Consider the following 24884-nt stretch of genomic DNA (forward strand, 5'->3'; position numbering starts at 1 on the left):
TGGGTTGCAGCCCGGCCTCTGGTTCAACAATGAACAAAGGAGGCTGTCACAACGGTGAGATGGTCGGCGAAGCGATAGATGGACTGATAGGTAGGTAGTTATCAGTGTGTGGGTTATCGGAGGCCAAAAAAAAAACTTGATGTCTTAGCTGTGCAATCATGGTTTGGCTTACACAAGATACCTACCTACATACACCGACTAAAGAATGAATGGCGTTATGGGACTGGAGGGTCGTTGGCTGAGTGGTGACAATTTCATACGTCGACAATTCCATTGGGAAGGATATCCAGGCTGTCGACCGGCAACAATAAAGAGCCTAGAGAGCCCTTGATTTCCCCTCTTTTGACAAACTATTTCCATCTCCTGAATCGACTACTTATCGAGGGGTTCTGAATTTCATCAACCTCCCTGATCCACCTTGAGCAATACGATCCCTCCCTGCCCCAAGGAAGACCCTTGTCAACAACCCTCATTAAGCATATCCGTCCTCCCCTCTTTCTGATACAGCAAAAAGGCGGAGAGCCAGCGCCAGAGCCAACGCCAGAGCCAACGCCAGAGCCAGACACGCAGACACGCACATCATTCCTCTGCCCACAAAGCAAAGCAAGGCAAGACACGACAAGACAGCCAGGCAGCACAAACAACTCCTCTTCCCCCCTCCCTCCCTTTGCTACGAGCCCTGAATAGGAGCACCAAAAGCCCAAAAGTTCTATCAGTTTAATTCTGTTTGGGGCCCGCACATTCCGTGCAACCTTACATTGATTTAGTTTGCCCTTGTTTCCTTTCACTGGTCCACGGGAGACTGCATTTCATGTAAAACCGCTCTACACCCGCTTGCTTCGAGTTGTCGCTTGCCACATCTTCTTTGTCCAAACTGACTTGAGCTCCAACCTTACTCACTTTAACATTGGGCCTGAGCTTGGGGTTTCTTCAGCAAATACTGAACCAACACATTTTCTTAATACTTTAATTTATCATTCTCCTGTCAAAACTCTTTTTTCTTTTTCTTTTGCCCACCCCTTATTATCATTACACGCGGGACATGCTCGCAAATATCACCAACAAAAACAATTAATCCGGGAGCGGGAGGGATCTCATTATATCTACCCACTCACCACTCCGTACCTTGTCTATATTTCTTTCGAGCTTTCTCAACCCTCAAATATCTGGACTGTCTATTTTTTTTTTCTTTCTTATTAAATATTCATCTCGACGACAATACCCAGTCACATCCAGGACGAACCGTCACATATCAATCAATACCCATCCATACCAAAGGCACCTCCGATTGCCACGGTTGTCACTTTTTAACTTACCCAAGGACCCGTGGACCCCTACATTATCGCCCCTGCCCCGTTAGTCTACATAATCAACCCTCCATACCTATTCCTCGCTTTCTAGGATCCTGGAACATTCCTAAACATATTCCACACAAACAATCAACAGCCTCCATACGGCCTGGGCATAAGTACAGCAGCAACCACAACAAACAGTATTATATTCGAATCGTTACAGCGAGACATAATGACCAACCACCCGACTGGCTCGGTAAGTTGACTGATTTCTATTGCTACCTTAACTCTGGCCACCAATCCATCTACACCTTTCTTGGTCTGCCCCCAAACATTGAGGGCCCTTTTTTTTTTTTTTTAAGGTGCTTGCCCCCATGGCCCACGTTCCAGGGAGTGCGACGTCAGAGATGGATGCTCGTGTGTCTCGACTTGTCCCAAATGCGTCAGATTCCAACTACGAATAGCTAGCGCACCACGGGATTCGCTGCCGCTAGCACCTTGCACCTTGCACCTTGCCTTGCCTTGCCTACCATTATGTGCCTTATAACATCTGCAACACAAAAAATCGGTCCCCCATAATTCGTCTTGCCTTGTCTCGTCTCGTCTACCTTGCCTCAACCTACCCCATGCATTCGATACCAAACCGACCAAGCCCTGCCCGGACAAAACACACATTCTTTTAACATCAACATCAACATCAACATCATCTTCCATATCCAGACCCCAATCGATTTATCCTTTTCTCGATTCATGCTTATATATCTATTACCTCAATAGCGTCGTCAACCAGCCAGGCCTATCAATTCCAACAACATGGCCACGGGAGCCTTCGATCAATCGCAACGGCAGCCCATGCATGCCCAGACCAACAGCAGCACAAATGCTACGCCTTGGGATACTTTGCACACTCGTAACTTGTTCGCAAATGGTATGTGAATATCGCTCTTTCCACCCAATCTACTCCATTGTGCATATACTCACTCTTATCAAAGAGAATGGCGAGCGACGCGGATCCAATGCCTTCAACGTACCCACTAGCGCCGCCTTCTGGACAACATCTCTCGCAACACGATCGCCCAGTACATCGCCGAGTAGGATGGCACAAGAACACATTCCCAACAGCGACCTAGGGAATGACCAAAACTTGGCGGGACACTTCTCCCAAATGGGCATTTCGAAAGAAAGGAGCACTGCTATATATGGCAACGCATTTCGCTACGATTCAGAAACTTTCAATGTCAATGGCTTCGGCCGGACACAGGACCACCGCTCCAACTCTTCACGACAATCTCAATCTTCCCCCTCCTACCGTGCTACCCATACTGCAAGCAAATCGACACAGTCCCAGCAACAATTCCCCAATCACATGAGCCAAGGCAGCAACCACCAGGCTCTCAATCAAAAAGCATTTAATCATAATAACAGCCAGAGTCTGGATGCAACATCCTTGAATTTTCTGGGAAACGTGCCCGGTGCATTTATTTTGGATCCTAATTGCCAGCCTTGGAGCAACGACGCGAGCGGACAACGTGTCAACGGTAACAGCCTGGATCTGAGTTCTGAAATGATGAACGTACAAGCCTCCGCGATGCACCGGGGTTCCATCGACCGGCTCTCGAACCTCACAGAACAAGGACCCAACCCCAGAGCGAACCCGCAAATTTGGAGTCAAGTGTATTCTGCTCGACCAGGGGATCAAGGTCTCCGCATGACGAACCAAGTCAACCAACTGCAAGCACAGTCTATACCCTACTATGGTCCCCAGCTGGCGATATTCTCTGAACACAACGCTTCGTATGCCATCGGACTTGACCAGTACCCCCAGCGCTATCACCACCTGGGGCACAACAATTCTGGGTATGGAGCACCGTACCCGTATCATAACCAGAATAATGGCCCTGGGCCAAAGATCTACAAAAACCAATGGGTGAAAGAGTTCTGTGGACGGTTAACGAAGAGGTCTGGTCCTCAACCAGAGCTTTGTGAAGCTTATGGCCACATGGTCGATGCCAGCGGAGAGCAGGAATCGTCAAGGTGGCTTCAAACGAAGCTGGCCAATGCGACCAATGAAGAGAAGACTCGAATCTTGCTAGAGATAGCAGATGACGCTCGCACCGTGATGATCTGCTCTTTTGGCAACTACGTAATGCAGAATTTGATCGAATATACAGGACAGGGAGAGAAATTTCACATTCTTCAACAAATGAAAGGCCACGTCAATGATCTAGCACGGAACAAGCACGGTTGCCGTGTAGTCCAAAAGGTACGCACTATCATTTCTCGTTCATCTCCAAATTTCTAATTTAAGCAGGCTATAGAGCACTTCCTTGTCGACCAAAATCTCGAACTTGTCCAGGAGATCCAACCCCATCTACTTGATTTGATGAAGCACGAGACTGGAAACCATGTTATCCAGAAGTTCGTCCAAGAGCTCCCTTTAGCACATCTCACCTCCTTTGTTAGGGTTGCTGAAGAACATGCCTTGGAACTCAGCCAGGATTCGCATGGATGCCGGGTTATTCAGCGACTTCTGGAGGTGTGCCAGGAGGACGACATCAGAAAGGTCTTGGATCCGCTTTACCCATCGATGGAGATGCTTGCCACAAACCAATTCGGCAACTATGTCGTTCAGGCTATCATCGAGCACCGACCCGGCAGTGACAGGGATCGAATTGTTGAGATGGTCGTCAACAAACTGTTGTACTTCTCCAAGAACAAGATTTCGTCCAATGTAGTCGAGAAGTGCATCGCCTTTGGCTCGGATGAACAACGAACGCAAATCCGCGAACAGCTCTGTACTGTCAGTGCGAATGGGAAGGACACTTTGTTTGAGCTGATCAACGACCAGTTTGCAAACTATGTTATTAGTAAGTGGTTACTCTGTTTATACATGCGATGATGGCTGACACAAGGTAGAAAGCCTGGTTCACAACACCAAAGGTCCCGGGCAGCAGCAGCTGGCACAAAAGATCCATACGCACCTTGAAACGATGAAGAAGAGTGCACCCCTTCCAAAGCCATCGCACAGTTTGAGTCAAGTGGTGGAGAAGATCTTGGTTGTCGACAATATGTCTATCAGTCTCAAAATCGAAGTTGACTCGGCGGAACCAACTCCAATGTTGACCAATGAAACGAATAGCCCCCAAAGTGATGGGCTACCAAGTGCCAACGGCAGTACCATTGGAGTCCCATCTGCCGGCATCAGGAAGCCAGAGATGGCTGTTCGCGTCCATAGCGATGAGGCGTAAACAGCCATACAACGACTGGCAGCGGCAGCGGACTCACCTTCATGCTTGCAAACACAGAGAGAATCTTACTTCATACGTTGTATTACACATAGATTTGGATGTGTTGGTTAATAAGAGACAAACCTCGCTGCGGAAAGCCCTCCGTCGAGGTGAACATACGGACAAAAGAACAAGGCAGGCACTTGATCATAGGAATTATGCCATCACGAGGTACAGACAGTGCACTCAATACAGTGAGGTGCCGCTTGGAGTTTGGTAGGATGATGGGTGTTTTGTATTTGTCATTGGGCTTATTCATGTCTTACAGCAGCTTGTTTGGTTTCTGGGATAGTAAACGAAAAGAACAGGACAGCATTGCAATCTTACTGAGGGTCTCCCTTGATGCGGGGGAGGTGGGTTGGAATGAAAAGGGGAAAATGAGACGACTCTTATGAGGCGCTGTCAAAGTACCCTTGATTTATGAACAAAGCGTGTGTCTCATTAGCCCCAGCAAAGCCAAGACACGGCCATAGCCGGGTACCTTGCTTATTTCTGTAGATTGAATATTTACTTAATTAAAAAAAAAAAAAAATAGTCTAATAAGTTGCTGAAGGGTGGTTTTTAAGTACATAACTAAGTATCTACTATTAGATTGGACCCCTGCGGCTATGAACGGCAATTCGCAACAAGCTACTGAGCACTAAACCAGTTTTGGAGAAATGACATATGAGGGTGAGATCCATTGGGGCCAAGTCATTTAAGCAGGTACGCACGCCGATTGCCGGTTCCTCTCCGACGGGACCCTCTGTATCTTTAGTAGGTACCTACCTATAGTACTTCCTCAACATGCTACCTCTTTTGGACTGCACCATATCAAACCTCAACAAGCACTTCTTGAAACACGACGATATTGTTCTAGAGGGACCCTTGTTTCCATGATTGAATTACTTGGAACTCGTTAGCCATCGCTAATTCTACGTCCCGAATCTATCGATCGCTGCTCACTCCTTTTCTATCCGCGGGGTCATCTTTTGCCTACTATGACGGCCGCTGCTCGGTTGACCTTCTTGAGCCCGCAGGTCCTGCGAGGTCTGCGTGCGACGCCCCGTTCTGCTGCTGGGTTTGCTCGACATCGAGGTACTTTCGCGCGAAGGAGAGGAAAAGCCGTTGAGCCTCAGCCCCCAAGGGCAGATACGACCGCCAAGCTTAATGCCTCGCACCCGCTCACTGGCGAAACTCCCACTCGTCCCGAGCCCGAGAGCAGTACGACACAAGAGTCGGTACAGGCGATGCCAGATAAGTCAGTGCCTACGAACGAGGCTGCTGCATCGACGAGCAGTAAGCAACAACCTAAAGAGAACGAGACATTGAAGGAGGAACAACAAGCCAGAACAGCCCGGGAGGAGGCAAAACAAAGCGGCCCCCTTGAAGCAGTACTGCATATGCAACCACCAGAAGCAACCAAGAATACAACAACGACAAGATCAGGGCCGGCCATGTGCCCACCACCCTACGTCCACCATTTCGATACCTACTCGCTCGTGAAGCAATTACAAGAAGGGGGCTACACACAGGAGCAAGCCACAACGTCAATGAAGGCGATTCGAACATTACTTGCCGAGAATCTCGACATGGCGCAGTCAACTCTTGTCAGCAAGAGCGATGTGGAAAATGTGAGGTCTTGGTCGATAGAGGTCTAAGCAACATTGACTAACAGCTTCCTCAGGAAACATACCTTTTCACAGCGGCTTGTTCAGAGTTGAGTACTGAGATTAAGAATAACCGACGGCTTGAAGAAGAGCAGCTACGACAACAGCGAACACACCTGCAGCACGAGGTCGACATCTTAACGCAATCGCTCAATCAGGAGGTTCATACACTTAATGATAATGTTCGAGGTTCGTTCAACGATCGCAAGATGGCCGTCAGGGAAGAACAGAAAAGTGTTGAGAGCTCTGTAAGAATCCTTTCCGACATCGGCAAGATTTGGTGACTGACCGTCTCACAGATTCAACAAATCAACTACAAGATCAGCATTGTTCTCAGTAGCGATGCTAAATCAGAAATTGAGGCAGTAAGATGGATTCTTATCCGTCGCTCTGTTCTGGGAATACTGTTCATGGCTGTTTTGACGCTTGGTACACTTCGATATGCCACATATGTTAGCCACGAGCGACAAAGAGAAGCAGATCGTATCAAGAAAGAAGAGGAAGAGAAGCGAAGAAACGGCGGAAAGCAGGATCGCGCTACGGATGCTGACGCAATTGCAATTCTGGCAGCCAACTAAACACGGAGAGACATACGAAGAAGAAGAAGAGCGTGGGAGGCACAACATCAACAGCATACAGACGAACGAGCACTTTTTCCTTGGTATTTTTAAATCGATACCCTATAGATTTTCTACTTGGAACTACAACACGGTGTTGCAACAGACAAAAGGCTGCGTCATGAGGACTTTTGCAAGTTTCATGAGCTGATGAGCCTTGGTTATGATGGGCTAGGCATGAATGGATACACATCGTACATACAAACACGACATACAATTGGCTTTGACAAGCTTGTTTTTCATAGACGTATATAGATATTATGGATATTTAAGACCAGATTGACTCTGGATTTCCTTTGTAGTCCTTGAGGGTCTGGAGTTATAGTGATCATGATTGACCACGTGCGATAAGAGGTATGTACAGCACTTTACCCCACGCGCCGCCTTATCAGTCGCGTCTCTCAACCACCAAGGCCAAACATCTCCAACATCAGTGCCATATTTATCGTCATGACGCCCGATCCGCAGCCCGAACAACCCGCGCAAGCCGAAACAGCCCAAGAAACAACTCAGTCTCAACCACAGGAAGCAGGGCAACATCCGGAATCAGAGCAAGACCCTCCCGCATCACCGCCCCTCCCTCAGCGACACACAGCCGTCACGCCTGGTCCCCGCGCCGCGCGTCTTCAAGAACTCTACGCGCGATCGCTAAAGAAGACGCTGGGCAAGATTGGATGGGACAATGTCGCCGGCTGCTACCCTACGGTTGCGAAGAGGGCGGAGGGTGTGTTGAGGCAGGTTCAGGGACAAATGGTTGATAAGCTTGGTGAGAAGTGCGAGGTATGACAGAATGAAGCGGTAAATAAGGACAATGCTGATACGGGGCGGACAGAAAGAGTTTGATAATATTATGGTATCGAGACAGGTCGTTCCTAAGCTCAATGACCTAGAGAGCCTCATTAGTGATGCCTCCCGCCGACGCGCAGAGTCAACAACAGAAGAGCCAATACCGCATGTTCCCTTCTCGCTATTATCTATAATCGCCATCCACTAACATATGTATAGTCCTCATCTTCTACCCCCATCAGCAATCCTCGCCGCACATCTCACGCCCGCCCTCACGGCGCACCAATCGCAACTCAATGCTCGTCTACAAACGACACAATCGCAGAACGCTCTTTTGTACGACGAAGTTCGTCGTCAAAGAGAAGAAATTCGTGCACTTCTTGGTACCCTCGAAGCTGTCGTCGCCGATGTCCGGGGCGCAAATGACGCGCTGCGCCCGGTTGTGGACGATGTTGCTGCTGAGACGAGACAGGGCATAGCAGCTGTTGACGCAGCCAATGGTGGTAGGCAATAAGGAGCATCATCATGACTATGAACGGTGAGAAAGATGCATCCAGATAGCATAAAGCTGAACGTATGCTGTGGTCATACAATGGATCTGGGAGTAACGGGCGTTATTATACCAATGTTTTGTTTTGTCTTGTATAACAGCATTTACGAAGCAACGGTCACAGTTAATCAAGCATTTAGATGCAACGCCATCTTCAAAATGTTTCTTTCGATGTTTTCTATGTACAGGCATCGCAATCCATGCATGCAAATGTGTATGAATTGCTGATATGGAAAAGCAGCCATGGCCACTCATACTGAAAACCAAATGGCCGAGGGCGCGACTCACCACAACCCAATGCCGTGTAGCGTCCTCAAATGCAGAAAGCGCGAGGATCTAAGCAAACAATAAATGAAATGCAAACTCCGTTCCATGATCGTAAGCCCCTGTCATCATCGGCTGATGCATCCGCAGCCTTCCATGCGCCAGATATGCAGAGAAAATATGTACTGTGAAGAAAGAGATGAGAAGAATATCTAGCTCCGTATGTGACAAAATATGACAGGTGATCTAGTTGTATACGTCGTAGAATGAACCCATGACAGGTTAAATGTGCGCCATCTTGAAGGAAGTATGACTGGTCGCGGTGGTGTCTGTCGTAAGAGAATAGTTGTCGACTCCAGTGAGTATGTGTATGTAGTAATGATGAGGTAGATGATAGATGATATAGTGGTGGCAGGAGGGTGTATCCGTTTGGCCAAGAACTCAGATAAGTCTGTTTTCGGTATGAACCGTTTGCCAAGCCCCAAAGTAGTCGATCTCACCGTAGGCAGGCGGGAGGACCCTGACCATTCGGCCTGTCGTCCAATCAACATAGAACTTCTTGCCCTTGCTGATGATGTATGGTGTTTTGCGGGGACTTCTAAAGAGTAGGTTGCTGTAACAGAGCTTGGCATACAGCAAGTCATGAGCACTCGACCACTGATGTTCTGGTATCCATTTTCCATCGACAGGGTCAATGCCCATGTTGTTGTATGACGTTGTGCTGAGACGACGGGCAAGGTCTATTCGCGGATGGGGTTCAACCATTTCTTCTTCATCTCCTTCAACCTCAATTTCAGGTTCTAGCCTGGTTTGAGATTCTGGAGCTAATCGCAAAGGTGGCGCTGATGGACGAGCCTCATTTGTTGTCACAGAGACTTCTTCAGATCCTCCTTCAATGCCTAGTTCTGACAAATCAATAGCTGTAGCCGTCGGCGTTTGGCCATGGAACCAACGAATTCGTTGTATTCGGGGAATAGACATATCACGCGGGAAATCTCGGTCTTCCAGAGGCAGAGCAATATCGATAGCTGCGAACAGACCTTCGAGCCATTTGTTAAATGTACTCAGCTCGATACAGCATAGTAGAAATTGGTCTGTCTCGGCTCGAATACGGATGGTATATCGCCTCCTGTATCTTGTTAATAACAAATCCTAGGCCTTGACTTTGATAGCTTACTTCGTATAGTCAGCGGCAATACCGACATCCGCATACAAAAGGCTATATGTCTTCTCAAGCTTGCCCCTCTTCACCCATGGAGGGTTATCTGGGTCGACCGATGGCCCGTCACTGCGTGTTCTACCCCAACTCCATGCCTTCTTGGTACCATATATGCTAAGCGCTGTTCCATTCAAACAGACATGAACGGGATACCATTGGCGGTCTTCGGCCCTCTTTATCAAGTTTTCGATTTCGTGTTTCTTGTCAAATACACCTTCCAGTAATATTGAGTTCTTATAGTCGGGTAGGCTTTCTTTTCCTGTATCTGGATGAAGCTGAGTTTCGCCGCCCCCACCAGTCGTGAGCTCCTTCCCCTTCTCCAACGATCCCCATCATGGGAGACATTCGACGTTGTCGGCGGCGGATCTCGCTCTGGCTGGTACGGAGGCGGCTGGGAGGGTCGGCGCGGACTTGTCATGACACGCTGGTAGTAGAGGTCCTCCTCCATCGATACACGCCGCCTGAGGGGCGGCGACGTAGGAGCGGTCGTGGATGATACATCGTCCTCGGCCGTGGCCCTGCGTAGGTCCATTGGAGGGAGATGGGACTTATATGAAGTCGGAGGGGGCCCCACGACCGGCCGATACGGAACGGAAAAGGCTCACAGGGTGACTCTGTCGTCTGGGGGCGTGAACCTCAACGAGCATTGGCCATAGGAGTCTCCATAGAGGACGGTAAACTGAGGAGGTTGATCATTCCGACCCGCTCTGAGGTTGTGGGGAGAGGTTTGGAAGAAGACACTGGAGCGAGCCAACAGAAGTCGTAGGTGAAAGGATCAGAACAGTCAGCATGGATCCACGAAGAGAAGCATCTGTCGTGGAAGAAGGTCGCACGCAGGGGTTCGTAAGTTTGAGGAGAGAATCGTGGATCGAAGGGGGGTGTGAGCCGAGCTGGAAGACGGGGTTCAACGGGATGCCGGTAGGGCCCAAACCAGGCGTGCCTCCGTCCAGCTTCGATGGGGTATGGAAGAGGAATGGAAATGCGGCGGCTCTTTTGCTCGGGGTGACTAGGATCGATGGTAGGATCAGGAAAACGGTGACCAAACCGGAGCAGCCAGACCAGAGCAAAGCGACGTCAGCCGTTTCAAAAGGGCCCACGTTGAACCGAGCTTTGAGGAGGATTCAGATGAGAGAGTGGAGTGGCAGCCAGAAGTCGTAGAAACGTGAGGGTGTGGGAATGGTATTGGGGAGCGTGGACCAAAACGCTGGCACAGGCACAGGCTCAGGCTCAGAGTGGCGAGATGAGGCTGCTGGCGCGCTGTTGCAGTGGACGCTACCGTACTTTTTCGAGAAAAGCGATTTCGCCTAAATCGAGCAAGTCAGGACAATCACAATTGGATCTGATGCGACAGAGTCTTGATTGGCCTTTTGTCTCGGCCGGGTTGTGGGATGCGCGGATGTGATGCGATCCGCACTTTTGAAGGGCGCATCAAAGTGCAGCAGAGTTTACTGTACTAAATGCGCCGGATTTCCGCGCTGACTGCCGATCTCGCCTCTGCTAGTGGATATCTTTTTCAGATTTGGTGTAGGGCTCTGTATCTTTGTTCCAGAGGTGCTATGGTTGACCTCGAGTATGTCGCGATGATGAAGAGTGCAAGATGTCGTTGGTGGTGCCAAGTCCAGGGTTCTCCTCTTCCTTCCAAGGCCTGGTTGTCGACTCGATTTGACTCCGCAGGAGCCGGGCAGTGAGATTGTACTGTAGGTCAGGTAGATGTCGGGGAAAGAGCACCCTGATCGTTAAAAGAGCCCCGGTCCCGGGAAAGCACGACACATAGCATGGCATGGCATGGCTTGCTTGACCTGTTCTGTGCCTGCGCCTGCCTGGCGCTGTCTCTCGGTGGTGGACTGTCAGTGGCAGCCGCATGTTGCAGGTTCAAAAGGACCACCTTCCCGCCAAAAGGTCCCGCGAACTAGGGTCTCACAAGCCCACACTCACAGACAGAACCACACGAGGAAGTTGCAGCACACGGCCCCACCTTGCCTCGCTAGTCCCGGTCGGGGAGGTCACAAAAGGGTGACGGATAACCGGCACAGGACTTGCCTAGCAGAGTTTCTCTCCACTGCCAATGGAAGCTCTGCTTCGAGTATGCATTTTAACCTTGAATTATATGTTTTTGGCGATATGATACTCACCCAACCCTCTTTGGGCGTTCACCCCATAGTCCTCACAGTTCTGCTACAAGGGCAATTGCCATACTAGTTAACATCCAAAAAGCCATGCCAGTAAATCGATGGAGGCACCCGATAGAGTTCAAGCCTCGATACGGACTAATCTGTTCAACGTACATAAGCCACAATCGATTTCTCGGCCGGGTCTCGACTTCAATATCCGGAGCCTCAGGTCGTGATCGTCGCTTAAAGCCCTTATTAAACACGAGACCTGTCCTGCAAGTCATTCATTCTGTTACTTGATAGGGCGTCAACTCGCACAAAAGTCCTTTCCACAGTGAAGATATTTTCGGCCGGCCCTCATTTCATCAATCCGAGACGCCGCATTGCAGGCGCAACAGCATGAGCCAACCAACATAGAAAAACGGCACCTTGTTCCGTTACAAAAGTGCCCTTCACCGTTTCGATGAATAACGATTCAATCTGAAAGCTGATTCGCCCGTCAAAAGCGAGCCAGACTCCTGGGAACTTTCCGGAGTACGTACCGAGTACTGTATCATTTTTCTCCAGGACAGCTTACCTCATCGCTTTGGAAGCGTTGCGCTCATCAAAGGAACTTTTGATACTAGCACTGGCACCTTTGATAGTGGCCCCTCTTCTATGTCTGGGGTCAGGTCCTTCTACTCGGCGTCTCTTTTTCGAATCATAAATAATAGCCCCACACTAATATTCTATGTGAGTATTTCCAGTTATTCTATTAATCATCGTCAGCCATCGTGACATTTTGATTCCCTGTAACAGGTAAATCATTTTTCATGTTTCATGCGAGCTACCTGGACGAATCACGGATGAATTGATCGACTCATCCATCCTCGGACTCGATGAATGCGAAGAAGGAACATCAATACCTACCTAGGTCGCCAACTCACTCGCACAAGACAACGAATGAATCTAATTAATACCTACCTACACGGACCACACCGAAAACCCCTCTCTTCTTCTACGAAGGACCCAATAGAGTGAATAGACATTGTCAATAGTAAATCTTATAGCGGCCCGCGCGGGTTGCACAACATTTCCGGACCATCTCCGTCAGAAACTTCCCGTCTTGCTGTCCATTGGGTTCCCAATCTGGGTGCACTACACTATTAAGCACAAGAACCTGGAGCAGGGCCGATTGATAACTAGTACAATCACGACCTATGTACGGAGTATGCTGCATGCATTGCCTAGGCATGTATGTAGGAGCCTGGTTTTTTTGCGGGGGAGAGAACACGCAAGCACTTTTTCTTGGTGTGACGTGACGTTTGATCATCAAGATAATCAATCAATTCATCATGCAGTGAGATTGTTTGATTTGCTTGGGCTTGTATTGCTGCTAATTCCGTCCGTGACACCGGCAGTCGAATTGCTTCTTGACGATCACGCAAATCGCACGGTAATTATTCCTCCGAGAGACCTGTAAGCAAGGAAGTCGGAAGTCTGGAGAGTTCAGGCTCTATGTCGATCCTTTCCTTGTCTCATCTTGCAAGGAACATGATCCTAAAAAGTACCGTCGACGGAGTTTTAAGTCGAGGCTCTCGCATTCCATCCACGAGTTGATTAATTATCTTTGACTTACGGAGTAACAGAGAGGTATACATAGTTATAATATACGTACTACCTACGTGATTCATGTATCGTAAACCAAGCCTGCAAGCTTGCAGAACAAGCACCCCATGGATGATCCTCTCCCGTCTTGGCTGCAACCTTTACTCCTAAAACAATCCCAACGAACTTGTGATCAGCTCAAGCCGCTGTCTCAGATATTTCCATAGCAAACTACGGAGTAAACTGAACTGAACTGAACTGAACTGAACTGATCGTTCAGGATAATAATAACGATACTCCCCGGATCTCTCGGCAAGGACCTTGCTTGCATCGTCCCATCGCCAGTAATTCTCCCTCACACAATATTGGCTGCTCTTTTCTTCTCCTTGCGGTCTGCTTTTAGAAGGTCGCAAAAATACCCGGGGAACCTTTTGCATCCCCATGTCATTCATTGTGCGGCGTGTCCGGAATAAGCTACCCTACCTTACCTCATGTATGTACAATAATAGGACACGCCCTGGCTATTCGGGATAGTCTCCGACGAACAGAATGGATAGAATCAAATCGCGGTGTCTACTACACGAACACGTGCAACTTTGACCGTCGATAGATTCAAAACCAAGTTCTCTTTGCCTTTCTGCATAGTAACTATTACGCGTGGGTATCCTCTCTCGTTCAAAAGCCCCCCAGTAACTGGCTTGGCCTTTTGTCAATGCTTTTCCCTGTTACAAAAGAACCTTGACCAACGTCCATCATTAACAACAATTTCTCATGCGACGAACCGTTCGACCTCTTTGATCCACGAGGCTGGCTCTGCAAGCTTAACTTCGGATATCATCGCATGTAGAAGACAAGCAACAGCACCATTGCTTCTACGGGACCTTCTAGACCGATACTGGATATCATGGCCGTCATGCCCCTCCTGTCCTGGATCTTCAGCATGCTACGTTACCTGCCTCACATGACATGGCATGAAAACGTTGACTTGATATGAAAATTTTGCATTCACTTGCTGATCTGATCCGGTCTGGTCTGGTAGCTCGACTCAAGCAATGGAAACCAAAGAGGTACTGATCATTACTACTTGCACAGTAAAAGGTACAGAACACGGTCCCTCCAGGCCCATTCATTCATCACAGGCCTGGACTCTCGTCCACCATCATCAACTGTCACTGATTCGTGAGTATGTATACCCGTCGACGTCCTTCTGCCCATCCGAGTACTGCCACCTCTATCGCCCGTCCGTTCGCTTTTGTAAGAATGTACACGGTCATTAGAAAGTAATGATGCCAAACCAAAGCTCCCAGCCTATGACCTTTCCCCTGTTTTCGCTGAAATCCGTAACCCAATCGCCAGCTGAGAGGATCAGATGCAGATGCAGCGCGCAAACCACCGGAATGAAAACGAACAATTATGACTCCAAATTCCCAACTCCATCCTTCCTCCGAAAGGGAATACCAAACTCCGCTCCCTTACCGCTCCCCCTGACCATCTGCTGAGCTTGTTTTCTGTTGTCGTCCCCTCGTGTTGATGTTTGAATGGTTATGTATATCACGTAGATTAGTTGTGATTGCTTCGATTTGGGGTCCCAGTCGTTCCGGGACCTAGATAGCAAACCAAGACTGACTGACTACTGGTGTCAATGTCTGATCGTTGCCACTTTATATATACCAGTCGCTATTGCTTAAGCGTTATGGGACTGGGCACCACCACGGCCGCGGGGAGCGCCACCACGGCCACGGTTTTGACCAGAGAAGTTGCCTCGGGGGCCCTGGCCACCAGATCGTCCGCCCTCAGCGCCACCACGGCCACGTCCAGAAACGGGGCCTCGGCCACCAGCGTTATTGGCACCGGGCTTGTTGCGACGGGACTCGACCATGATAGTCTCGCCGTTAATGGTGTGAGGGTTAGCAGCAACCGCAGCCTTGGAGGCTTCGGGGGTCTTGAACTCAACGAATGCGCAGTTCTATACCATGTTAGCTTTGACGACAGTGTCACAGTAGAGAATCTGATCTTACCTTCTGGCGTATGATATCAAGGCTCTTCAGCTCGCCAAAAGCAGTCAAGGCGTTCCTGAGGTCTGCGTCCTGGACCTTATCCGTGACGAACTTGACGTATACGGTGGTGCTTTCCTTATCAGCAGGAGGTCCGGAAACAGACTGAGGTCGGTTCTGTCGCTTAGAGTCACTGCCTGCAGTCTGCCATCCAGCCGCATCCTTACCAGCGGACTCAGTGGCGGGCGCGGTAGAGCTGGCAGCAGGAGCAGCAGCGGGTTGAGAAGTAGCGGCAGCAGCAGCAGGAGCGGGAGCACGGCTCTGGCTCACAGGAGGAGTAGTAGTCTTGGGGAGAGGAACAACAGGCTTAGGAAGGGCAGCGGCAGCTCGGCTGGCCCATGTCATGGGCTTAGGAGGAGCTGCAGGAGGAGGAGCGACAGGCTTGGAAACGGGTGTAGGGCTAGGATCCTTAGGCTTCTCGGGCTCCTTCACGTCTTCCTCGGCAAGCTCCTTAGCAGCCTCATCAGCGGTCTCGGCGGGCTCCTCGGGCTTCGTCTCAGGATCCTTAGTCACAGACTCCTCGGAGGTGTCGCCGTTGAGGGTCACACTATCCTTAGAAGTGGAAACCTCTTCAAGCTTCTGATCAACAACTTCGGGGTCGAGGGTAGGGGCCTCATCCTTGGTTTCCTCGACAGACTGGGGAGCCTCGGGCTCGACAGCGGCAACAAGTTCCTCCGTAGCTGGAGCGGCAGGCTCCTCAGAAGCAGCAGCAGACTCGTCATCGCTCTCATCATCGATATATCGCAGGATATCATTGAGAACAAAGTAGCCGGAGGGTTGCTGGGCAAGGACAAAGGTTTGGACAAACTTCTTGGGTGCTTTGTTGTTGTTGCAAGTCTCGCCAATCACTTGGATGACGATGTTCTCAAAGGAAGCCTGGGAGTCAACATTGGATATCCTGACCTTGCAGTCGTGGAAGTCTAGGTTCTTGATGCGTTCTTGAATGTCCTGTTATACTATTAGTAACCAATCCAGATGTTCCTTTTCTATCTCAACTTACCGGTCGGCCAACAGAGACCTTGGCAACCTCAGCTTCGCGACCACAGACGAATTGCGAGCGCTTGCCGTAGAAAAGCTATCAAGGTCGTTAGTATGAAGAAAGCGCACCGGCAACGGAGTTAACATACGTGAAGCTTCTCAGGAAACTTGCTTAGGGTGGTGTAGAATTGTTCCACGAAATACCAGCCAACCTCATCCTTGGAATGGCTGTTGGTGGCAGAAGCGGCAGCGGTGGCAGAGCCATCGGCAGCAGAGGTAGTAGGAGCTGTTGGTTGTTGGTCGGCAGGTTCCTTGTACTGATCCTGTTGGGTGAAGTTACCGTTGGAGGCCATGGTGGCTGTGTGTTGTGATGTGAAGTTTGATATGATGAGTGTGATTCGTAGCGAAAATTAGGCTGGGTGCGCAACCGGCGAGCTCTCAGTGTCGCGGAAACGGGTCGAACGAGGGTATGAAAACGTCGAAGACACAGAGCCTGATGTGACGGGTTCAGGCTCAAGACGAAAATCGTGTTCGGTCGAGATTGAAGTGATGGGGCAGGAGTTGGGTTGAATCGAGTGGAAGCAAGCAAGCAGAATAGGGCAAGCCTGATGACAAAATGGGGTCGTGGGTTCGTGGTTGGAAGGCAAAGCCGTGAGGGGTGGCAAGGTCAAACTTCGGGAACAAGAGATCGAGAGTTACGGGACTTGGAAGGTGAGAAATGGAAAAGATAGTGGAGGGAGGTAGAGCTTCAATTAGCTAGAAACCGAGATGGAGAAGGAGGAGTCGAATTGTTTACGGGGCTCTGCAATTGGGATGAAAGAGATGTTTGGACAATGTGTGATGTGTTTGTGTGGCTCCAGTAAGAAAACGACTTCAGAGCTCCCGGCTGCTCCAACTAGAAGGTGGTCTGTGCGTCATCTGTCTTGTTCTCTTTCCCTCTTTTTTCACGATTCTGTCCTCGGAACGGGAAGTGTGTAATAGTTTTCCCGAAAGACGCCAAGTCTCGACGAGACTCGACCGCAAGCATCAGCTGAGCTGCAAAACAATGGATTCTTATGTTAACTCAATAGGTACGAAAGGTATCATATACGCTTGCAGTACCGAGTCAGATCAAACTCACCTAAACTTTCCGGGATATCTCAACTATATCGCTAAGTTTCCAGGATCTTTATGTCACCATTATGTAGCGTTCTAGCATACAACCCTGTCATTGCAGTATTGCAGACTCGAAGATAATTGGTGTGGTGGGCTATCTGACGTTATAGGGCTCCCCATGGCAATTCACATCGCTTTGCTTTTTGGCGATCGCTTCATCCCGAATATTCACTATATACATAGTATGCATATTAAACACCGACTGTCAATTGAATATAGACAGATTGAAGATTATAACGACCTTACTCCCGTACCTCATTTTATTAGCCCAGCTGCACGTATGACATCTGTATTCATTTGAACAACTGACCCCAAGTAAGAGTATACTGTAAGCTTACATTGTAGTGCTTGAAAGAAGATGGCTCTAACAGCATTGACCGGAAACAATGTTCGTTGTCTGCTTTTATTACATCTCATCACGTTGGTACAGTCTCTTCAACATAGCCCACCCTCAGGGAGCAAGAAAGCATCAGACCTGGATAGAGAGTGATAAAATTAACGTCACAAAAGGTATTCTAAACTCATGTTAAACTTATAGTAAGTCACCTAAGTCTTTTTTTTTCGTTCAGGATCAAACTCCCAAGTTTTCTTTCCTCCCTCGCCCATACACAGTCAGTGTCTTGGTTTAGGTAAGGTAATCAATCTTGGTCCTTGAGAGTTTCTGTTTTCGAGTTAGGTAGTTAAAAACAAGAAAGTGGCAAACAAAGAAGCTGAATCGATTACTTAGGCCTGATCTGCCTCCTTACTTCAATGCTATTGTATTGATCCCGCCAGACATTACCGGGTTAGTACACCCTAGGTGAGCGATTGGACCCCTGCCTCGGTGAGTAAAATTGCGGGGTCAACTGATAAGATAGCTCACCCATTCGAAATTTTTATCGCAGAAAGCAAAAAAATCCGGTGGACAGCCGCCTTCTGTAGCAGGCATTGAGATCTCAAGTCCCATTCAAACCACAACCACCAACTAAAGCTTTCGATTCTCAATCCCCCTTCGACCTCACCCCATTTAGAATCACCTTTGAGCCCTTTTATCAACAAATAATACCGCCAAAATGCCCAAGTCGAAGCGCGCAAAGGTCGTCCACCTCACACAGGTCTCCAAGAAGACGCGCGAGAACAAGGACAAGCTTTTCCAGAATATCCGCGATTCTGTCCCCGAGTACCAGAACTGCTTTGTCTTCAGCGTCGATAACATGCGAAACAACCACCTCAAGGACGTCCGACGTGAGCTGTCCGATTGCCGGTAATGCCTCTGTGTGTAAGCCTCTTGATCGCAACTAATTCTCTATAGTCTCTTCTTCGGAAAGACAAAGCTCATGGCAAAGGCTCTTGGCCAGACACCCGAGGAGGCAATCGCCTCTGGAATTGAGGACCTCAGCCGTTATTTGACTGGCACTGTCGGCCTGATCTTGACCAACCGCCCTGTCGAAGAAATCCTCTCCTACTTTGAGAACCTTGCTCCTGTCGACTTTGCCCGCGCCGGCGCTGTGGCCACCCGCGATTTCTCTATTCCTACCGGCGTTGTCTATGCTACCGCTGGTGAGGTTCCCGCTGAGCACGATGTTCCTCTCGAGCACACCATCGAGCCGGAGCTGCGACGTCTTGGTGTCCCTACCCGTATGGTCAAGGGTCGTGTCGTTCTCGGTGATGAGGATGGTCAGGGCGAGGAGTATGTTGTTTGCAAGGAGGGCGATGTTTTGGATTCACGACAGACAAGATTGCTTAAGCTTTTCGACGTGTGCTTGAGCGAATTCAAGGTCAAGGTGTTAGCGTACGTTAAAGCTCTTCCAAAAGTATCAACTCAGCACAAGAACAAAAAACTAACATGGTCTAGATACTGGAACGCTGCTACCTCTGAGGTGACAGAGGTTAACCCCAATGCTATGGATGAGAATTAGTTGAGCCTAGGATAAGGCATAGAATATGGTGCTAGACGTTGGGTTTAACATCTTCTGTTTGAATGACTGATACCAGCATGAAATTTTTATGGGATCTCGGCGTTGAGGGCCATGGGATATGGAAGGGCATCATGTTTTACCAATAGGCCCGCCCGAATGACAATACGTACTTCACAACATTCACAAAATTCGCTTCTTTTCTGAACTGTTATTGAACATGAAAACTCCTAAGTGATACATCAGAGTCGGCCTTCTTAGCCAGCCTAGGCAACATCTCGAGGGTCAGTACGGAGTAGGTCACCGAGTCTTACCCTTATGTAGCATAAAGTAGCCAGTTCACCATCGACCTATCCTCCAAATTTTACCCCCGACTCCCAAAAAGCAAATAGAATACATAGAAAGGTTACCTGACACGTTGCGTAAACTTGAGTCCATATGGATGTACCAGAGGATGATACCTCAAATCGAGTTGAGTATCATGTCGGCTGGTTAAATAATGACAGCAGAAAAGTGAAATCCGACGAGCGTTATCGGACAGAGGCGTATAGTATAATCGGGAATACCCAATATCGGAGGTTTGGCGATAATGGTGTGCTTACCCTTCCTTTCGTGGAAAAGGGGTCTGGATTAATGACTGAAAGAAGATCGGCAACCCACCACACAAGGTCATGGAGAATTACTCCGCTAATAACGACGAAGCTTTCGAGGATCCTCATAGCCGCCGTCATAGCCACGCTTTCGGCCACCATCGTCATCACGGGGTCTGTCGTAGTCTCGGTCCCGTTGTTCGCGATACCCACCTTCTCGTCGACCTCCGATGGGTTCCATGTTGCTGCCGGTGCGTCGGTTCTCGCGTTCTCCGCCGTATCGGCCACCGTCACGATGGCCGCCGCCGTGTCTGTCGTCAAATGAGCGACCGCCGCTACGAGAATCATACCCACCGGGGCCTCGGTCACCACCCCTTCGGTCGCCACGGTCCCGGTCACCATTGCCGCCGCCGTTTCTGCGGTCGAATCCAGGGCCAGATGGGGCATCACTAGGTGCGCCATAGCCGCCTCGATCGCCTCCCCGGTCGCCTCCTCGGTCGCCGCTTCGGAATCCTCCTCCACGGCCGCCGAATCCTCCTCTAAAACCTCCACGGCCGCGTCCTCCGTCGAAACCCTTGAAACCACCACGGAAACCGCCACCGCCGCTAAAGCCACCGGGACCCATGGGACGAGCAGCCATAGCCCGAGTATAGCCTCGGCCTCCGAGGCCACCACCAAGTCGGCGAGGTTTCCAGCCCTTGACAGTTCTGCCGCGTTCGACGTCTACCTTGATACGTCGGTCCTTGATGCGCATACCATCACAGGCATCTAAAGCCGCTGCTCATGGTTGCGCCGAATGGCGCTGGTGTTAGTCAATCTTACCCTAAATGGTACCTTGTGCTGACGGATATGACAAAAGAAAAGGAAGAAGCAGAGACGGGCAAGCTTGAGGGCCCTTTGGTGTCTCGCATATACTCCATGAGAAGGGCAAGCTTGAGGGCCACAACTCGAAAGATACATCCAGGGAAGAATACAAATGGCTAGTCAGAAGGGGAAGGGTTCATATTTACCTCGCATATCTTTCTCTCGTTCGAATACGACGAAAGCATAGCCGCGATGGGGCTTCTTTTTCTTGTTTGGCTTCTCATGAGCGTGAGTATCGACAACGATACGAATCTGCGGTGGTGTCAGTCACTGGCTGTGCGATGTTTTGATGACCATTGCATACACGCTCGATGGGACCGTAGCGACCAAATTCCTTCTCAAGATCCCTCTCATCAGCGTCGTAACTGAGACGCGCGACCATCAAAGTCTTGAAGGCATCGCCACGAACGTTGGGGTCTTCATTTGGCTTATCTGTCAACCAAGTTAGCGTTTGTTTTGTAGTGGAATCCCCAGGTATCCTGACGATGATCGGGCGCTTCTCTGAGGAGCGTCTCCAGTTTCTCCTTCTTCTCTCGCTTCTTGCGATCGCGGGCCTGCAACCAACTCTCAGTGGGGTTGTAAACATCGGTCTCCTTATACTTCTGAAGCTCCGGGAGAAACTGTGCGACACCGGTGATGGGTACTGTCCTGCGATGCTGAGGCGCATGATCGGGCGGATCGATGAATCGCAGAGGTGGTCGCGCCGCGAAGAGCGCGAGCAGGTTGGGGGGGAGCTTGTCGGTCATCGCACCACCTAATTGAACGGGATGAAAGGAGCGATAAATGAAGTTATTAACCGAGAACGAACAGGCGAGCGTGATGAAGGACAGACAGAAAAGCCGATAATGGGCAGAATTTGATTGAAGCTGTCGCGCGTTCGTTCGTGGGGGAAATTAATCCTTGAGCCTGCTTTGGACTCGAGGGGTGCCTTGCAGCGGCTGAGGCTTCCTGCCAACCGATATTCTGCCGACATATACTAAACCCAAACGGGACATCCTCCACCGAGAGCTGATTTTCTGGTGATAGCCTCAGCACGTCAATTCTTTCTAGCTGTTATCGGATCATTTTGTCACTTGATACGGCCACACAAAAATGACAGTTAAGGCGATAAGACAAATAGCAAAAGGCCAGGTATGTTGAATGCGACGATGTCTTGAAGGCATAAGTGCTGAACTCTACAGAATGGCCTCGGTGCATTTATCCTCCAGTGCAAGAAGTTAGACTTCTACTACTGTGACTGGGCCGGTAGTTCCAAGGGTATGAAGTATGTGAAACAAATCAAACATCCCAGATCTTCTCAGAATTGTCTAACCTGATAGCAGTGGCTTCATCAAGTCTCTTCTCCCCAAGTTCGCCGCCGCCAACCCTCAAGTCGAATTCTCCATCTCCCCTCGACCCGGAAAGCACCCCGTTGTTGTCGGTCACTATATCAATGGTCGAACTAAGCCCATCTGCGTACGAAACCTATCACCATACGAGATCCTTCAGAAGGCCGAGTTATTGCGTGATGCCAGTGGAGAGAAGCTGAAACGTTACAACAAAGCCGTCAACAGCGCTCAACCAAGTGTGCGTGGCGTCTGGTCCCCATACCACGGCAAGGGAATGGTTGTTTGAAAGCTGGCTTCGAGAATTGGGTTTTCTGTACATTTATGTGTTTTGTAAACAATATTGGGGCTGCTTGTAGCATTGGGTTGCGAGGAAATTTGTACGATTTATAGAGATCTCCATGATGTTTGGGGCATGAATGACAACTGCTTCTCGTCTTTACCGCTGGTTGAACACCTATGCTCTAGCAAGATCTTATTTCCGTTTCATGTGATAGTCAAAAGTTACAGAATCACTCAATGAGAGTGTTTCTCGCATAAAATGACAAATTATTCGTGGGTATAATCATTTTTGTTTCATTCATCATCTATCTATCTACCCCTTTGTCAAGGTATAAAAGACCTCAACGGAGCAAGACTTTTTACTTTTGAATTCATGCATTTACTGCTTGGTAGCGTTGATGATGTCGACGACTAGAGGTATCAGTTAGCACAGTGCCATTGAAAGCATATGAACAGGACTTACAAGCAGGCTTGAGAGAAGCACCGCCAACGAGGAAACCGTCAATGTCTGGCTGCTTGGAGAGCTCGCCGCAGTTCTTCTCGTTGACACTGCCGCCGTAGAGGATTCGGGTCTCGTCAGCAACCTTGTCGCTGATACCACGAAGGAGGTCACGAATAGCCTTGTGGACCTCCTGGGCCTGCTCAGTGGTAGCAACCTTGCCAGTGCCGATAGCCCAGATGGGCTCGTAGGCAATGACAATGTTGGACCAGTCGGAGATCTGGGACTTGAGGGACTCGAGCTGCTTAGAGACGAAGTCGATGGTCTTGCCAGCCTCACGAGTCTCGAGGGTCTCGCCGCAGCACCAGATGACCTTGAGACCGTTCTCAGTGGCGTACTTGGTCTTGGAGGAGATGGTCTCGTCAGACTCGCCGAGAATCTCACGACGCTCAGAGTGGCCGAGGATGACCCAGTTGATGTTGCTGTCCTTGAGCTGGGAGACGGAGATCTCGCCGGTGAAGGCACCGTTGGGCTTGTTGAAGACGTTCTGGGCGGCGACCTCGATGTCCTTGCGGAGGGTCTCGCGGACAAGAGGGAGGTAGATGGCGGGAGGAGAGACAACAACCTCTGAGAGCCTGTTAGTTGATGTCGCTCTAGCAAAAGGAGGGAGGGGTTCTGTTGAGAGACTGGGATGATGCGCGGGGCATGGGGACAGTAGAACGACGTACCAGCGTTCTTGTCGAGATCAGCGTTGTTGAGGTTATCGACAATCTCCTTGATGGACGACTTGGAGCCGTTCCTATAAAGAATCAAGGTAAGATTCTGGGTAACTCTAAGAAATATCTGCGGCCTTTTTGCTTCATGGAGGGGGAGGGGCAGCAAGAAAATCGATCGAGCTGAGAAGAGCAGAGCGGAAGCAGATTGCTATGGCGGGGTAGAAACTTACATCTTGAAGTTGCCGCCGACGAAGAACTTGCGAGCCATGATGATGGTATTAATGTGGAATGATGTTTTGGAGGAGATGGAACTAGGTGAGCAAAAATTGAGGCAGATGAAGTAGAATGAAAGTGGTGTTTTGAGTTGAGTTGGGGAAAGCTAGTAGGTATCTTATGTAAATAGTCCCTCAGTAATGGATATTCGTTAGTAGCTCATCAGCTAGGTACTAAGCTACCCGCGTCCACGTCTCATGGTGGGTAGGTTGTACTTGAGGTTGGGCCGACCAAGTCAGGTCATGAATTATCGACAGACGACCAGGACATGGATCAATGGGTTCAGTTTTGGGTTTAGTAGATTGTTAGGGGGATAATTGATTACAATTCTGGTGAGAATAGCCAGTTCATTCATATTCCCTCTCAACTTTATGTGTAGGTAGCTCAACACCCAGATAGCACTTACAAGAACACATTGACATGCTCGCTCTCTTACTTACGGCAGAGCTCGGAGCTTATTACCGTTCATTATACGCTGCCCTCCCGTTTCTCTCCTTCATCCACTTGTCCGTCAATCACTGCCCAGCAGCGTAATTTGATATGACATACATACATTCTAAAACCAAAAGACTTCCAGACGTTTCTCTGCCATGCCGTTTTTCTTTTTGGATGATCCAACGCAGTAGCGTCATAGTGGAGGCTCAAGGACCCTAACAGCCATCATTGGCCTCCACTAGGTAGGTAATTAACAACCTTGACTACGAGATGGATTGGATTGGATGCTACTGAAACCACCGAGACTGTGACCGAGCCGACATCTCGGAGCTACTCAGCGCAGTTGTCGTGTTATTTATCGACCTTGACCTCAGTAAAGCATAATCTCTACAGTTCCGGTGACGTGGGGTGAGCAAGGTAAGTCTCAGGCACAGAGGCAGTGGAGGTGAAAACAATCCCGAAACAGAAGAGCTGCTGCATTCACTATCCCACGATCTGGTCCCGGAGACCATGGCC

General features: G+C 49.5%; 10 protein-coding genes across 13 annotated transcripts; 6 read left to right on the plus strand and 4 right to left on the minus strand.

Annotated features, from left to right (window-relative positions):
* The first annotated feature begins 1169 nt into the window (after positions 1-1169).
* On the plus strand, positions 1170-5114 carry FVEG_05396 (hypothetical protein). 2 transcript variants are annotated; one of them, XM_018893601.1, is made up of 5 exons: positions 1170-1548; positions 2070-2220; positions 2285-3555; positions 3604-4159; positions 4209-5076. In XM_018893601.1, the coding sequence occupies exons 1-5, from the start codon at positions 1525-1527 to the stop codon at positions 4538-4540; spliced, it is 2334 nt and encodes a 777-aa protein (XP_018750473.1). In that variant the 5' UTR covers positions 1170-1524; the 3' UTR covers positions 4541-5076. The 2 variants fall into 2 exon arrangements, with proteins under 2 accessions (XP_018750473.1, XP_018750474.1); XM_018893602.1 differs by lacking the exon at positions 1170-1548 and having other exon boundaries at positions 1782-2220; positions 4209-5114.
* Positions 5115-5322: 208 nt separating this feature from the next.
* On the plus strand, positions 5323-7187 carry FVEG_05397 (hypothetical protein). 2 transcript variants are annotated; one of them, XM_018893603.1, is made up of 3 exons: positions 5323-6192; positions 6246-6476; positions 6528-7187. In XM_018893603.1, the coding sequence occupies exons 1-3, from the start codon at positions 5560-5562 to the stop codon at positions 6804-6806; spliced, it is 1143 nt and encodes a 380-aa protein (XP_018750475.1). In that variant the 5' UTR covers positions 5323-5559; the 3' UTR covers positions 6807-7187. The 2 variants fall into 2 exon arrangements, with proteins under 2 accessions (XP_018750475.1, XP_018750476.1); XM_018893604.1 differs by having other exon boundaries at positions 6246-7187.
* Positions 7188-7257: 70 nt separating this feature from the next.
* FVEG_05398 (hypothetical protein) lies at positions 7258-8353 on the plus strand. Its single transcript, XM_018893605.1, has 3 exons — positions 7258-7625; positions 7678-7796; positions 7851-8353. The coding sequence occupies exons 1-3, from the start codon at positions 7296-7298 to the stop codon at positions 8143-8145; spliced, it is 744 nt and encodes a 247-aa protein (XP_018750477.1). The 5' UTR covers positions 7258-7295; the 3' UTR covers positions 8146-8353.
* A 533-nt stretch (positions 8354-8886) lies between these two features.
* Positions 8887-10196, minus strand: FVEG_05399 (hypothetical protein; the record flags this gene model as incomplete). The annotated part of the gene is made up of 3 exons (XM_018893606.1): positions 8887-9574; positions 9623-9929; positions 9989-10196. The coding sequence occupies 3 exons, from the start codon at positions 10194-10196 to the stop codon at positions 8887-8889; spliced, it is 1203 nt and encodes a 400-aa protein (XP_018750478.1).
* Positions 10197-10453: 257 nt separating this feature from the next.
* Positions 10454-10904, plus strand: FVEG_05400 (hypothetical protein; the record flags this gene model as incomplete). The annotated part of the gene is made up of 1 exon (XM_018893607.1): positions 10454-10904. The coding sequence occupies one exon, from the start codon at positions 10454-10456 to the stop codon at positions 10820-10822; it is 369 nt and encodes a 122-aa protein (XP_018750479.1). The 3' UTR covers positions 10823-10904.
* Positions 10905-14304: 3400 nt separating this feature from the next.
* On the minus strand, positions 14305-17245 carry FVEG_05401 (hypothetical protein). 2 transcript variants are annotated; one of them, XM_018893609.1, is made up of 5 exons: positions 16735-17245; positions 16544-16680; positions 16417-16491; positions 15381-16364; positions 14305-15328 (listed from the first exon to the last, which is right to left on the minus strand). In XM_018893609.1, the coding sequence occupies exons 1-5, from the start codon at positions 16745-16747 to the stop codon at positions 15047-15049; spliced, it is 1491 nt and encodes a 496-aa protein (XP_018750481.1). In that variant the 5' UTR covers positions 16748-17245; the 3' UTR covers positions 14305-15046. The 2 variants fall into 2 exon arrangements, with proteins under 2 accessions (XP_018750481.1, XP_018750480.1); XM_018893608.1 differs by having other exon boundaries at positions 16544-17245.
* Positions 17246-18411: 1166 nt separating this feature from the next.
* On the plus strand, positions 18412-19677 carry FVEG_05402 (mRNA turnover protein 4). The gene is made up of 3 exons (XM_018893610.1): positions 18412-18792; positions 18841-19320; positions 19384-19677. Exons 1-3 carry the CDS (start codon positions 18602-18604, stop codon positions 19445-19447), a joined length of 735 nt encoding a protein of 244 aa, XP_018750482.1. The 5' UTR covers positions 18412-18601; the 3' UTR covers positions 19448-19677.
* Positions 19635-21841, minus strand: FVEG_05403 (U1 small nuclear ribonucleoprotein 70kDa). Its single transcript, XM_018893611.1, has 4 exons — positions 21383-21841; positions 21203-21330; positions 21045-21150; positions 19635-20811 (listed from the first exon to the last, which is right to left on the minus strand). The coding sequence occupies exons 1-4, from the start codon at positions 21642-21644 to the stop codon at positions 20132-20134; spliced, it is 1176 nt and encodes a 391-aa protein (XP_018750483.1). The 5' UTR covers positions 21645-21841; the 3' UTR covers positions 19635-20131.
* Positions 21842-21893: 52 nt separating this feature from the next.
* FVEG_05404 (hypothetical protein) lies at positions 21894-22784 on the plus strand. The gene is made up of 3 exons (XM_018893612.1): positions 21894-22029; positions 22080-22162; positions 22221-22784. Exons 1-3 carry the CDS (start codon positions 21991-21993, stop codon positions 22510-22512), a joined length of 414 nt encoding a protein of 137 aa, XP_018750484.1. The 5' UTR covers positions 21894-21990; the 3' UTR covers positions 22513-22784.
* Positions 21979-24699, minus strand: FVEG_05405 (triosephosphate isomerase). The gene is made up of 4 exons (XM_018893613.1): positions 23891-24699; positions 23673-23743; positions 22969-23571; positions 21979-22916 (listed from the first exon to the last, which is right to left on the minus strand). The coding sequence occupies exons 1-4, from the start codon at positions 23926-23928 to the stop codon at positions 22885-22887; spliced, it is 744 nt and encodes a 247-aa protein (XP_018750485.1). The 5' UTR covers positions 23929-24699; the 3' UTR covers positions 21979-22884.
* Positions 24700-24884: the final 185 nt, after the last annotated feature.

The sequence above is a fragment of the Fusarium verticillioides genome, chromosome 3 (genome assembly GCF_000149555.1).
Source record: "Fusarium verticillioides 7600 chromosome 3, whole genome shotgun sequence".
Classification (NCBI taxonomy): Eukaryota; Fungi; Ascomycota; class Sordariomycetes; order Hypocreales; family Nectriaceae; genus Fusarium; species Fusarium verticillioides.

Excerpts from the sequence above, each read along its gene's own strand:
- FVEG_05405 (XM_018893613.1), bottom strand. The coding sequence starts at position 23,928 with ATGGCTCGCAAGTTCTTCGTCGGCGGCAACTTCAAGAT. Across the intron at positions 23,572-23,672 it reads TGATCTCGACAAGAACGCTG|AGGTTGTTGTCTCTCCTCCC; the intron begins GTACGTCGTTCT and ends ACAGGCTCTCAG. Across the intron at positions 22,917-22,968 it reads TGCTTCTCTCAAGCCTGCTT|TCGTCGACATCATCAACGCT; the intron begins GTAAGTCCTGTT and ends TGATACCTCTAG.
- FVEG_05397 (XM_018893603.1), top strand. The coding sequence starts at position 5,560 with ATGACGGCCGCTGCTCGGTTGACCTTCTTGAGCCCGCAGGTCCTGCGA. Across the intron at positions 6,193-6,245 it reads GCAAGAGCGATGTGGAAAAT|GAAACATACCTTTTCACAGC; the intron begins GTGAGGTCTTGG and ends CAGCTTCCTCAG. Across the intron at positions 6,477-6,527 it reads AGAAAAGTGTTGAGAGCTCT|ATTCAACAAATCAACTACAA; the intron begins GTAAGAATCCTT and ends ACCGTCTCACAG.
- FVEG_05401 (XM_018893608.1), bottom strand. The coding sequence starts at position 16,747 with ATGGCCTCCAACGGTAACTTCACCCAACAGGATCAGTACAAGGAACCT. Across the intron at positions 16,492-16,543 it reads AGTTTCCTGAGAAGCTTCAC|CTTTTCTACGGCAAGCGCTC; the intron begins GTATGTTAACTC and ends CGACCTTGATAG. Across the intron at positions 16,365-16,416 it reads AGGTCTCTGTTGGCCGACCG|GACATTCAAGAACGCATCAA; the intron begins GTAAGTTGAGAT and ends ATAGTATAACAG.
- FVEG_05403 (XM_018893611.1), bottom strand. The coding sequence starts at position 21,644 with ATGACCGACAAGCTCCCCCCCAACCTGCTCGCGCTCTTCGCGGCGCGA. Across the intron at positions 21,331-21,382 it reads CAGAGAAGCGCCCGATCATC|ATAAGCCAAATGAAGACCCC; the intron begins GTCAGGATACCT and ends CTTGGTTGACAG. Across the intron at positions 20,812-21,044 it reads ACGAGAGAAAGATATGCGAG|CGGCTTTAGATGCCTGTGAT; the intron begins GTAAATATGAAC and ends AACCATGAGCAG.
- FVEG_05402 (XM_018893610.1), top strand. The coding sequence starts at position 18,602 with ATGCCCAAGTCGAAGCGCGCAAAGGTCGTCCACCTCACACAGGTCTCC. Across the intron at positions 18,793-18,840 it reads CGTGAGCTGTCCGATTGCCG|TCTCTTCTTCGGAAAGACAA; the intron begins GTAATGCCTCTG and ends AATTCTCTATAG. Across the intron at positions 19,321-19,383 it reads TTCAAGGTCAAGGTGTTAGC|ATACTGGAACGCTGCTACCT; the intron begins GTACGTTAAAGC and ends AACATGGTCTAG.
- FVEG_05396 (XM_018893601.1), top strand. The coding sequence starts at position 1,525 with ATGACCAACCACCCGACTGGCTCG. Across the intron at positions 1,549-2,069 it reads CCAACCACCCGACTGGCTCG|CGTCGTCAACCAGCCAGGCC; the intron begins GTAAGTTGACTG and ends TTACCTCAATAG. Across the intron at positions 2,221-2,284 it reads TCGTAACTTGTTCGCAAATG|AGAATGGCGAGCGACGCGGA; the intron begins GTATGTGAATAT and ends CTCTTATCAAAG.
- FVEG_05398 (XM_018893605.1), top strand. The coding sequence starts at position 7,296 with ATGACGCCCGATCCGCAGCCCGAACAACCCGCGCAAGCCGAAACAGCC. Across the intron at positions 7,626-7,677 it reads AGCTTGGTGAGAAGTGCGAG|AAAGAGTTTGATAATATTAT; the intron begins GTATGACAGAAT and ends CGGGGCGGACAG. Across the intron at positions 7,797-7,850 it reads ACAACAGAAGAGCCAATACC|TCCTCATCTTCTACCCCCAT; the intron begins GCATGTTCCCTT and ends ACATATGTATAG.
- FVEG_05404 (XM_018893612.1), top strand. The coding sequence starts at position 21,991 with ATGACAGTTAAGGCGATAAGACAAATAGCAAAAGGCCAG. Across the intron at positions 22,030-22,079 it reads GACAAATAGCAAAAGGCCAG|AATGGCCTCGGTGCATTTAT; the intron begins GTATGTTGAATG and ends TGAACTCTACAG. Across the intron at positions 22,163-22,220 it reads GGTAGTTCCAAGGGTATGAA|TGGCTTCATCAAGTCTCTTC; the intron begins GTATGTGAAACA and ends ACCTGATAGCAG.